The following is a 12,685-nucleotide window of genomic DNA, read 5'->3' as shown; positions in this document are numbered from 1 at the left end:
CGGCGCCCTCCGGAAGGAGGCGCTCCGGGCAAAAGTCCTGCTTGCCCGTGGCAAGATCCGCTACTGACAGCGTTGGACGCAATAGCCTTTGCAACTGAGTACTTGCATGCAGCGATACTGTGCAAATATGCTAATGCAGTAGCCACTGTAATCTGTATGAGAAACGCATGCCAGCAGTCACACATTGGATCCTCTGAGCAATCCTGCGATTGCTAAAAATGTCTGTCGCAACTAAGCCACCAGAGCCATCATAGTTACGTACAAAAACGCAGACGCTGGCTGCAACATGCATTTGACTAGCCACATCCCCTGTTACCTCCCACTAATGCAGACTGACTGTTAATTACTTTGCGTCTAAATTCTGACTGCAATCGCTGTCGGTAATCAATCACGGCACGTGCGCAGTACCAAAAAAAAAAACAGCTCAACTCCAAAAACATTTGCACTGTGTATATAGCGCAGGAATCACCAGAGCATCCTACACTAAAGTTTTCCATACACTCTGACTACTCATATATTTTTTCCCTTTTGCAATCATCAATATACCATCCAATTCTTTCTTACATTTGTTTGGTATCTGAAAGCGATTTATATACGTCTCTGTCTGTATTGTATATTTTGGGGTGCCTTTGTGAATTTGGTTAGTGAATCATCCGTAAGCATGGATCTGGATGGAGCTATTTTCTCTTGGCCTATTTTGAAAATCGTCTTTTAAAATCTGGCACTCCCAAATTTCCCATGTCGGTTAGTGGGAATGCAGGAAAGGCGTTTGTTTTAGACTTTTAATCGTGTTTCTTCTCGGAGAATTGATTTTTGTGAGCCTCTGGCGTTGGCTCCCATGACTCCAGAACCTTCCCAGATGAAGAGAATGTCATCGATGTACCTGTGCCATGATGTTAAAGTTCTCTATTTCTTTTTCCTGAGGGATAAATTCTGGTAGATCCTTAAATGATTGTATTAGGATTTGAAGGATCTCTCTTTTTATTTTTTTAGTAATGACCCTTTAGCTTATCTCTACTTTCTTTTAATGCCATATTCATTATGAAAAAGGAATACGTGCAAAAAATGTTGTCCCGTTCTGTAATAAATTATTTGGATTAATCATGAAAAGATGGTGGCTTCTTTATCTTCAGCCCCTTGAGTCTACTTGTTCCGCTTGGTATTTCTCCAATGTGGCCACTTGCCACCAAATGTTGTTAGCCATCTACCTATTTTTTTCCGAGGCTGTTTCCAAATTATCGCCACTAATTTCATTTTGGTTGAAATTAAAATAGAAAGTGGGACCTCTCAGTTAAATGTAACAGGGTGCTGCTTATCTGTCTCAAGGCAGTGTGTGATAGACATTATTCTCCTTATTATTCATCTCCTGTAACTGCACGTAATGGCATAGAACAATCCAGATCCCATCCCAACTTACCAACTGAAGTTACCCAAACTTTAAAAAAGTGCTGTGGCAAACCGTGCCTCTTACAAAGCAACTTCTAGGTGCCCCAGGCTATTTGTGTATTTATTACACAACTCTTGTACAAGACAAGAAGGATTAATATTTTCCAGCAGTTCCCAAGACTATAACCCTTCGATTTACCAGAGGAAATAAACATTTCATTTTAATCCTAAAGTCCAAGACCTTTTCTACCACAAATTCATCTTTCCCCAGTACTCTGACTGGAGAATTTGTGGTTGGAGTGGAAACTGATGCTAACATGTGAGATGTAAAATACCGGATGGCTCTTCCTCATAGTATTTGGTAAATGCAGCTTAATAGAGACTGAATAGAGAACATCTGACAGTGGAAATGGTTCAACAAACCTTTTCGGAAGAGAAGGTTGTGTAAGTTTTAGTTTCTTTGTGGACATACTCTGTCTCTGACTGATATAAAGCCTTATTTATTGGCCTCATCTTTATAACTAGACTGTGCTGGATATGAATTGGCTGCACCTTTTTCTGTGTCTCATTTAATTATTTTTTTAACTCTTGAATTGGTGGAACACTGTGGCTACTGGAAACAAGGAATGACTGTGGATGATAGCCGTAATGAACAAAGGATGGACTGAGCAACGTGGAGGCATGTAGAGAATTGTTCTGAGTAAATTCTGCTAGAGACAAATGTTCCACCCAATTATCTTCCTGATGGTTACTGTAGAGGGTGGTCTTCAGTATGCCGGCTGTCGGGATCCCGGCGCACAATATACCGGCGCCGGAATCCCGACAGCCGGCATACCAACACTTATTCTCCCTCGTGGGGGTCCACGACCCCCCTGGAGGGAGAATAAAATAGCGCGGTGCGCGTAGCGTGCCACCGTGCCCGCAGCGTGGCGAGCGCAGCGACCCCGCAAGGGGCTCATTTGCACTCGCCACACTGTCGGTATGCCGGCGGTCGGGCTCCCGGCGCCGGTATGCTGGTCGCCGGGAGCCCGACCACCGGCATACCATACTACACCCACTGTAGATGCTCAGATCCTGCTCCAGACACGGTTCTACCCATCCAGTTTGACCATCTGTTGGCTGATAATATCTGGAAGATGATTTCAGCCTTTCCTTGTGGGCTGTAGTCACTCCGATCTTTAATTGGTTTATTTGTTCAGAGTATGAGATCCGCTCCAATTTTTAATCATGTTGCTCTTCATGATGTCTTATCTCTAGTACTTTTTATTTTACTTGGCTTGAATCAGATCTAGTTCTACGTTCTCCAATTTTTTAAAGAAAAATAACTTCATAAGATTTTATAATCTGCATTGTTTTTAAAGGGTTCAATACATTGCTCTTTTTTAATTCTATTTCTATAAATTGTTCTGTAAAAATTATCGGTTTCATTGAAGCTATTTGATCAACTCATGTAGAATCCATTCCATGCGCTACTGCACAGTCTCCATGGTAATCCTTTAGGGAGGTATCAATCCTTTACCAAGATGGCCGCCATATGGTCTTCTCAGCTTGTGCAGCTCCATCTTGCTCCAGTGTCAGAGCGCCACAGTGGAACACGGACGTGTTCTACTTAGCTCCAAGAGACTATGCCATATCCTGAGACACCTGTTAATGCTGTATACTGCTTCCGCTTGCATATGCGCCGCTTGCCTCATACATCCCCGGGTTGGTGCTCTGTGTGTTCTGCACAAGCTCAGCTCCATCCTCTGGATACTGTTATATGTAATTGTGAGTATGGCTGCATAAACACAGTACTGCTCAACAAACCACACTACTGGTTAGTACTGGGCTGTTTGGTTGCAGTGCATCCGCTGGGGTATATTATAACTCTACTTATTACCATCGCCAAATAGTACACACATATTCAACATGCAGTACATACATTACGATAATACATAAACCTCTAGAGACACTTAAGATTGTTTCATGGTTGTTGTTTTTTTTAGTGAAAGAATTTCATGTACACAAAATATACACAAAGTGAATGGTGTTTTACCCCCGAGGCTTGTCGTTATGACCTCTAGTTCCTTCCCAACATTTTCTTTCTAAATACATCACATTTCTAAGTATAAAAGACAAGTACAGTATTGTAAATATAGTACCACAAAGAGCTAAAATGAAGTTTAAATACCGGTTATCATTAAAATTCACACTATGACATCTGTTACTCATAGTAACATAGTATCTAAGGTTGAAAAAAGACAATTGTCCATTGAGTTCAACCTATTTGTGGTCTCCTATGCAGGATTAATTGGTCTAAAATTTTGACTGATGCTGATGTCAGCCGTTGCATTTTATCCCTCTTTTTATAGTAACTATAGTGCGTGACTACGCACCGTAACCCTGGATATCCTTATCCATTAGGAATTTATCTAACCCATTCTTAAAGGTGTTGACTGAGTCCGCCATTACAACTCCCTGAGGCAGGGAATTCCAAACACGTATTGTCCTTACCGTGAAAAAGCCTTTATGCCGTATTGTGCGGAATCTCCTCTCCTCTAACCTGAGCGAGTGTCCACGAGTCCTCTGTGTTATTCTAACCAAAAACAGGTCTCGCGCAAGCTCTGTGTATTGTCCCCTTACATATTTGTAGATGTTGATCATGTCCCCTCTTAGTCTCCTCTTTTCCAGTGTAAACATGCCTAGTCTTGCAAGCCTTTCCTCGTATTCCAGCGTCTCCATGCCCTTAATTAGTTTGATCACCCGCCTCTGAACCTTTTCTAGTTCCAGGATATCCTATTTGTAGTATGGTGCCAAGAATTGTACACAGTATTCAAGGTGTGGCCTCACTAGTCATTTATATAATGGGAGTATAACACCCTCGTCCCTTGCATCAATTCACCGTTTTATGCATGCTAATATCTTATTAGCCTCTTGGGCAATGTCCTTCTGTGTGATTGTATAGGTGTCCCTCATACAAATGGGTGGGTATAGAAGAACAACACTGTCTAGATAGACAGCCATTAGGTCGACAGGGTGAAGAAGTCAACAGGGCCAAAATGTTGACAGGTAAAAGGTAGACAGTAAGTAAGATCAACGGGTTCAAAAGGTCAACATGAGAATGATCCACACAAAAAAAGACTGACAAGTTTTTGTTTTTTTTGGGTGTCATTTTGTATGTTTAACCATATCTAAGCACAATTAGTATAAACGTGTATCCTCGTGCAAAGTTACTATTCCCAAGTCCATGTGGAAAGAAATTAAATCAAGCACAAGTTGGAAAAACAAGAACAAAAGGCCAAAAATACTTGTGTCGACAATTTGTGTGTCAATTATTGTCATGGTGACCATATGGGGTCGACCTAGACAATGTCCAACAATACATTGGAACACCATACAAATAGCACCGTATGGACAATGCACTTGTGTCTTCCCAGTTCAGAATTTGGATCTGACTAACAACTTCCTGCTTAATGAATGAATATTTGGTACACAAAGCATCTGAATTAATCTCCTTCTATCCAAGTGACCACACCAGTATAGTCTGATAGCACCGCCGTAGGCTGAAACCTCTCTTGTTTTCCATTAGGGTGGATAACGTCAGCACCAATGAGGAGCAACAGTTACTGGAGAGATTGAAGGAGATCACCAGAGTCATGAAAGAGGGCAAGATTCTGGATGGGGTCTCCCCGGAACAAGAGGCGGAGGAAGCTCCGTACATGGAGAACTGGGAAGGTATGAGGTGTAATGTATATGCCAGCATCACAACAGTAAATAGCACTCACAGTCACTATTAATGGGTATAAGTGCAAATACAATTGTAATGTGAGAAAAGGGCTCTTTGTCAGGTTCAGCAACAGGGGGGGACTAAGGGGACACCTGTACAGGGCCCCAATGATAAGCAACACAAAAAAATTGTGCCATCAGAGCCACATCTGCCTCTTCCCATGCCATCAGACCCCTCCGCCGCAGGACGCCAGCATTTGTCACACATGTCCCCATGCTCACCAGCTACTGACAGTAGTGCCCCTTATTCACATTACGCCACACAGTATAAGTCAGAATGCATATTATGCCACACAGTATGAGCCAAAATTTACATTACACCACACAGTGGTCCAGATGTAGTCTTGAAAAGTGATAAAATTGAGAGAGATAAACTACCAATCAACCAGCTCCTGTTATTTTTTAAACACAGCCTTTAACATGGCAGTAAGGAGCTGATTGGCTGGTACTTTATTACTCTCCATTTTATCACTTTTCAAGGCCAGCTGGCCCAGTATGACCCGAAACTCACATTATGCCACACAGTATGAGCCGAAATTCACATTATGCCACACAGTATGAGCAGAAATTCACATTATGCCGCCAGTATGAGCCGAAATTCACATTATGGCACACAGTATGAGCCAAAATTCACATTATGGCACACAGTATGATCCGCAATTCACATTATGCCACACAGTATGATCCGCAATTCACATTATGCCGCCAGTATGAGCCGAAATTCACATTATGGCACACAGTATGAGCCGAAATTCACATTATGCCACACAGTATGAGCCGAAATTCACATTATGGCACACAGTATGAGCCGAAATTCACATTATGCCACACAGTATGAGCCGCAATTCACATTATGCCGCCAGTATGAGCTGAAATTCACATTATGGCACACAGTATGAGCCAAAATTCACATTATGCCACACAGTATGAGACGAAATTCACATTATGCCAGAAAGTATGAGACGAAATTCACATTATGCCGCCAGTATGAGCTGAAATTCACATTATGGCACACAGTATGAGCCGAAATTCACATTATGGCACACAGTAAGAGCCGAAATTCACATTACGCCACACAGTATGAGCCGAAATTCACATTATGCCACACAGTATGAGCCGAAATTCACATTATGCCACCAGTATGAGCCGAAATTCACATTATGGCACACAGTATGAGCTGAAATTCACATTATGCCACACAGTATGAGCCAAAATTCACATTATGCCAGACAGTATGAGCCGAAATTCACATTATGCCGCACAGTATGAGCTGAAATTCACATTATGCCACACAGTGTGAGCCGAAATTCACATTATGCCTCCAGTATGAGCCGAAGTTCACATTATGGCACACAGTATGAGCCGACATTCACATTATGCCACACAGTCTGAGCCGAAATTCACATTACGCCACACAGTATGAGCCGAAATTCACATTACGCCACACAGTGTGAGCCGAAATTCACATTATGCCACCAGTATGAGACGAAATTCACATTATGCCACACAGTATGAGCCAAAATTCACATTATGCCGCACAGTATGAGCTGAAATTCACATTATGCCACACACACAGTGTGAGCCGAAATTCACATTATGCCTCCAGTATGAGCCAAAATTCACATTATGGCACACAGTATGAGCCGACATTCACATTATGCCACACAGTATGAGCCGAAATTCACATTACGCCACACAGTATGAGCCGAAATTCACATTACGCCACACAGTATGAGCCGAAATTCACATTATGCCACCAGTATGAGCCGAAATTCACATTATGGCACACAGTATGAGCCGAAATTCACATTATGCCACCAGTATGAGCCGAAATTCACATTATGGCACACAGTATGAGCCGAAATTCACATTATGGCACACAGTATGAGCCGAAATTCACATTATGCCACCAGTATGAGCCGAAATTCACATTATGGCACACAGTATGAGACGAAATTCACATTATGCCACACAGTATGAGCCAAAATTCACATTATGCCAGAAAGTATGAGCCGAAATTCACGTTATGCCGCACAGTATGAGCCTAAATTCACATTATGCCACACAGTATGAGCCGAGATTCACATTATGCCACACAGTATGAGCCGAAATTCACATTATGGCACACAGTATGAGCCGAAATTCACATTATGCCACACAGTATGAGCCGAAATTCACATTATGACACACAGTATGAGCCGAAACACCGAGCCCGCAGCATGGCGAGCGCAGTGAGTCCGCAAGGGGCTTGCTGCACTCGCCCCTCCCTGCCGGGATCCCGGCGTCAGTATGCCGTACTACACCCTTCTCAACAGGACATCCAGTCCATCCAAAGTCAGTCAACGTTTCATTTTATTTCTAAAATGTTGCTGCGGCCTATAATATCTATCTATCTATCTATCTATCTATCTATCTATCTATCTATCTACAGTGCCTTGCTAAAGTGTTCACCCCCCTTTGCATTTTTCATGTTTTGTTGCCTCACAACCTAGAATTAAAATGGATTGCTTGAAGGTTTGCATCATTTCATTCACAGAACATGGCTACAACTTTGAAGATTTTTTTTATTTTTATTTTTTATTGTGATGCAAACAACAAATAGGACAAAATAACAGAAAACTTCAGCGTGCATAACTATTCACCCCCCTCAAGTCAGTACTTTGCAGAGCCACCTTTTGTGGTAATTACAGCTGCAAGTCGCTCTGGATAAGTCTCTATGAGCTTGCCACATCTTTCCACTGGGATTTTTGCCCATTCCTCAAGGCAAAACTGCTCCAGCTCCTTCATGTTGGATGGTTTCCGCTTGAGAATAGCAATCTTCAAGTCTGACCACAGATTCTCAATTGGATTGAGATCTGGGCTTTGACTAGGCCATTCCAACACATTTAAATGTTTCCCCTTAAACAACTCGAGTGTTGCTTTAGCAGTATGCTTCGGGTCATTGGGGGTAATTCTGAGTTGATCGCAGCAGGAACTTTGTTAGCAGTTGGGCAAAACCATGTGCACTGCAGGGGAGGCAGATATAACATGTGCAGAGAGAGTTACATTTGGGTGGGTTATTTTGTTTCAGTGCAGGGTAAATACTGGCTGCTTTATTTTTACACTGCAGTTTAGATTGCAGATTGAACACACCCCACCCAAATCTAACTCTCTCTGCACATGTTATATCTGCCTCCCCTGCAGTGCACATGGTTTTACCCAACTGCTAACAAAATTCCTGATGCGATCAACTCAGAATTACCCCCACTGTCCTGCTGGAAGGTGAACCTCCGTCCCAGTCTCAAATCACAGGCAAACTGAAACAGGTTTTGCTCAAGAATATCCCTGTATTTATCACCATCCATCTTTCCCTCGACTCGAAACAGTTTACCAGTCCCTGCTGCTGAAAAACATTCCCACAGCATGATGCTGCCACCACCATGTTTCACTGTGGGGATGGTGTTCTTGGGGTGATGGAATGTGTTGGGTTTGCGACCAGACATAGCGTTTTCCTTGGTGGCCAAAAAGTTCAAGTTTAGTCTCATCTGACCAGAGCATCTTCCTCTATACATTTGGTGAGTCGTCCAAATGCCTTTTGGCAAACTCAGAACGTGCCTTCTTATTTTTAACACTAAGTAATGGCTTTTTTCTGGCCACTCTTTCATAAAGCCCAGCTCTATGGAGTGTACGTCTTATTGTGGTCACATGCGCAGATATACCAGTCTCTGCTGTGGAACTCTGCAGCTCCTTCAGGGTTACCTTTTGTCTCTGTGTTGTCTCTCTGATTAATGCCCTCCTTGCCCGGTCTGTGAGTTTTGGTGGCCGGCCCTCTCTTGGCAGGTTTGTTGTGGTACCATGGCCCTCATTCCGAGTTGTTCGCTCGCAAGCTGCTTTTAGCAGCTTTGCACACGCTAAGCCGCCGCCTACTGGGAGTGAATCTTAGCTTATCAAAATTGCGAACGAAAGATTAGCAATATTGCGAAAAGACTTCTCTGTGTAGTTTCTGAGTAGCTCGAGACTTATTCTGCCAGTGCGATTAGTTCAGTGCTTGTCGTTCCTGGTTTCTATCTATCTATCTATCTATCTATCTATCTATCTATCTATCTATCTATCTATCTATCTATCTATCTATCTATCTATCTATCTATCTATCTATCTATCTATCCACACAAACACCCACACACTAATACAGTAGAAATGTCCAAAAATGTGTGTGCCTGTGTGTGTAGATATATATATATATGAAAAATATATATATATATATATATATATATATATATATATACACACACACACACATAAAATAGAAATGTAAAAAATAAATATATACGGACACGTAAAATAGGAATGTAAAATAAATAAGTATATGCACATAAAACCGATAAATAAATATATACGGACACGTAAAACAGAAATGTAAATAAATATACTGTATACACACAGACGTAAAAAAAACAAAAAACATTTTCTTATATATATATATATATATATATATATATATATACACACACACACAAAGAAAAATGTATATGGTCTTCGCCACTGATCTCAGCAACCAGCCATAGTGGGATGTGGATGGCCGAGGAACACATGAGGAAGCAGCGGAGGTACACAGAAAGGGGCAAGGGCACATGGGGAAGGGGGGGGGGCAGAGATAGTGTCAGAAGCACAGAAGGCAAATGGGCAGAGGCACAGAGGAGGGAAGTGGCAGAGGCACATATGGGAGAGGGGGTAGAGGCACATATGGGAGAGGGAGCTGAGGCACGGAAGTGGGGGGGGAGCATACACAGAGGGGGAGGTCGGGAAGAGCAGTGACAAAGCTGGGGAATGTCTTCTGAGTGCCTCTGTCCAGCCCAGTCACCCACCACCAGCCCCCCCCCCCCCAGTCTGCAGGTTATTCCTGCCCCTCTCATCTGAGTTGGCTCCACCTGCCGGCCGCTTCCTCAGTCAGCCCGGCCTCTCAGCTCTGCCGGCTGACTGAATGACTATGAGAACTCTGAGCGGCTCCCTCAGCCCCGCCTGCTACCAACCTCATCACTTGGCCCGGCCCCTTAGCTCTGTCAGCTTGCCGCCCTACCCACGCTTCTGTCAACAATAACGCGGCACGGCCCCGCAGTATACCCGAACGACTGCCTGTCATACACGTCAGGAGGGGAGGGGGAGTCACCCGTACAACATCTGGCCCCACCAGCGCGCCGGTGTGAGGGGAGTGCCAGACATTAGGTGGACACCAGGCATCCCCCGTGCGCACGCCTATGCCTATAGAGGTTGTGTGATCCCTGTGCAGCAGTGACAGAAAGGGTTCATCTCTGCATCTTGTCACTCAAAGTACATTGTTGCGCTTTTATTTTTGCTGGGAGCTGTAACCCACAGATCAGCTGCAATAATTACTCTTATACATAATACAGCCAACACTTCTATATTCCTTTATAGTGGATGTAGGGCCCGATTCAGGTTGGATTGCAAATTCTGCTAAGTAGCAGAATTTGCAATCCATGTGACCGCATACTGGGGAAAGACCATAGCATGCTGACCTCCCCCCCCCCCCCCCCCCCTCTTGATCAAGCAGAAATTGCGATCGCAGCGCAATGTCTGCTTGATCGCAGAAATTAGGGTTGCCTCCTACCGGTGTAGCTTGGCTGCACCCACAGGAGGCCCACCGCCATCTTTCTGATCACGGCAGCTGCGTGTGATGTCACGCAGTTGCCGCGATCACGCCCCCCGTTCACGCCTTACCACGCCCCATTTAGAAGCCACGCCCCTGCAACGCTCCATCTCCGCCTAGGAAATAAAGCTTTGCGGTCCCCTTCCCCACGAACGCTTCTGCCTGATTGACAGGCAGTGGAATTCGCATTTTCTGCGCCCCCCCCCCCACAGTAAATGCCGGTGCATGCGCAGGATGGGCGCTGCGCATGCACCTGCATCCTTATCATTTTTGCAGTTGGATCGCGTTTTGCAATCCAACCTGAATTAAATCATCGTAATTCTCAGTATATGTCACTGACAGCTGCACAGTACCACTTGTGTAATCCTTTGCAAAGAATGTTAGTCCCAGTATATGTTACTGACAGCTGCACCACGGCACTTCTATAATACTGTATACTGGATGTAATTCTCTGTATACAGTATTACAGAAGTGCTTCCTATATTATATTGTAGTTACTGCGATGCTCTCTTGTCTTTTATGGTCATAACGGCAATACTCTCTGCATTATATGGTGGCCACTACAATACTCTCTGCATTATATGGTGGCCACTACAATACTCTCTGCATTATATGGTGGCCACTACAATGCTCTCTGTATTATATGGTGGCCACTACAATGCTCTCTGTATTATATGGTGGCCACTACAACACTTTCTGCATTATATGGTGGCCACTACAATGCTCTCTGTATTATGTGGTGGCCACTACAATACTCTCTGCATTATATGGTGGCCTCTACAACACTTTCTGCATTATATGGTGGCCACTACAATACTCTCTGCATTATATGGTGGCCACTACAATGCTCTCTGTATTATATGGTGGCCACTACAATGCTCTCTGCATTATATGGTGGCCACTACAATGCTCTCTGTATTATATGGTGGCCACTACAATACTCTCTACATGATATGGTGGCCACTACAATACTCTCTGCATTATATGGTGGCCACTACAATACTCTCTGCATTATATGGTGGCCACTACAATGCTCTCTGTATTATATGGTGGCCACTACAATGCTCTCTGTATTATATGGCGGCCACTACAATGCTCTCTGTATTATATGGTGGCCACTACAACACTTTCTGCGTTATATGGTGGCCACTACAATGCTCTCTGCATTATATGGTGGCCACTACAATGCTCTCTGTATTATATGGTGGCCACTACAATGCTCTCTGCATTATATGGTGGCCACTACAATGCTCTCTGTATTATATGGTGGCCACTACAATGCTCTCTGTATTATGTGGTGGCCACTACAATACTCTCTGTATTACATGGTGGCCACTACAATGCTCTCTGTATGATATGGTGGCCACTAAAATGCTCTCTGCATTATATGGTGGCCACTACAATACTCTCTGTATTATGTGGTGGCCACTACAATGCTCTCTGCATTATGTGGTGGCCACTACAATACTCTCTGTTTTATATGGTGGCCACTACAATGCTCTCTGTATTATATGGTGGCCACTACAATGCTCTCTGCATTATATGGTGGCCACTACAATGCTCTCTGTATTATATGGTGGCCACTACAGTGCTCTCTGTATTATATGGTGGCCACTACAATGCTTTCTGCATTATATGGTGGCCACTACAATGCTCTCTGCATTATATGGTGGCAACTACAATGCTCTCTGCATTATATGGTGGCCACTACAATGCTCTCTGTATTATGTGGTGGCCACTACAATACTCTCTGTATTATATGGTGGCCACTACAATGCTCTCTGTATGATATGGTGGCCACTAAAATGCTCTCTGCATTATATGGTGGCCACTACAATACTCTCTGTATTATGTGGTGGCCACTACAATGCTCTCTGCATTATGTGGTGG

At 43.6% G+C, this 12,685-nt stretch overlaps 1 protein-coding gene across 1 annotated transcript in view; it reads left to right on the top strand.

The window, feature by feature from the left end:
* Positions 1 to 12,685, top strand: part of RIC3 (RIC3 acetylcholine receptor chaperone) — a 110,872-nt gene that overhangs the window by 76,305 nt on the left and 21,882 nt on the right. The window contains exon 5 of the mRNA XM_063944034.1: positions 4,955 to 5,100. Within this exon, the coding sequence (XP_063800104.1) occupies positions 4,955 to 5,100 (146 nt within the window). The remainder of the gene's footprint in view (positions 1 to 4,954; positions 5,101 to 12,685) is intronic.

Source organism: Pseudophryne corroboree, chromosome 11 (assembly GCF_028390025.1).
Source record: "Pseudophryne corroboree isolate aPseCor3 chromosome 11, aPseCor3.hap2, whole genome shotgun sequence".
NCBI lineage: Eukaryota > Metazoa > Chordata > Amphibia > Anura > Myobatrachidae > Pseudophryne > Pseudophryne corroboree.
This window is presented reverse-complemented; position numbering and strand designations above follow the sequence as displayed.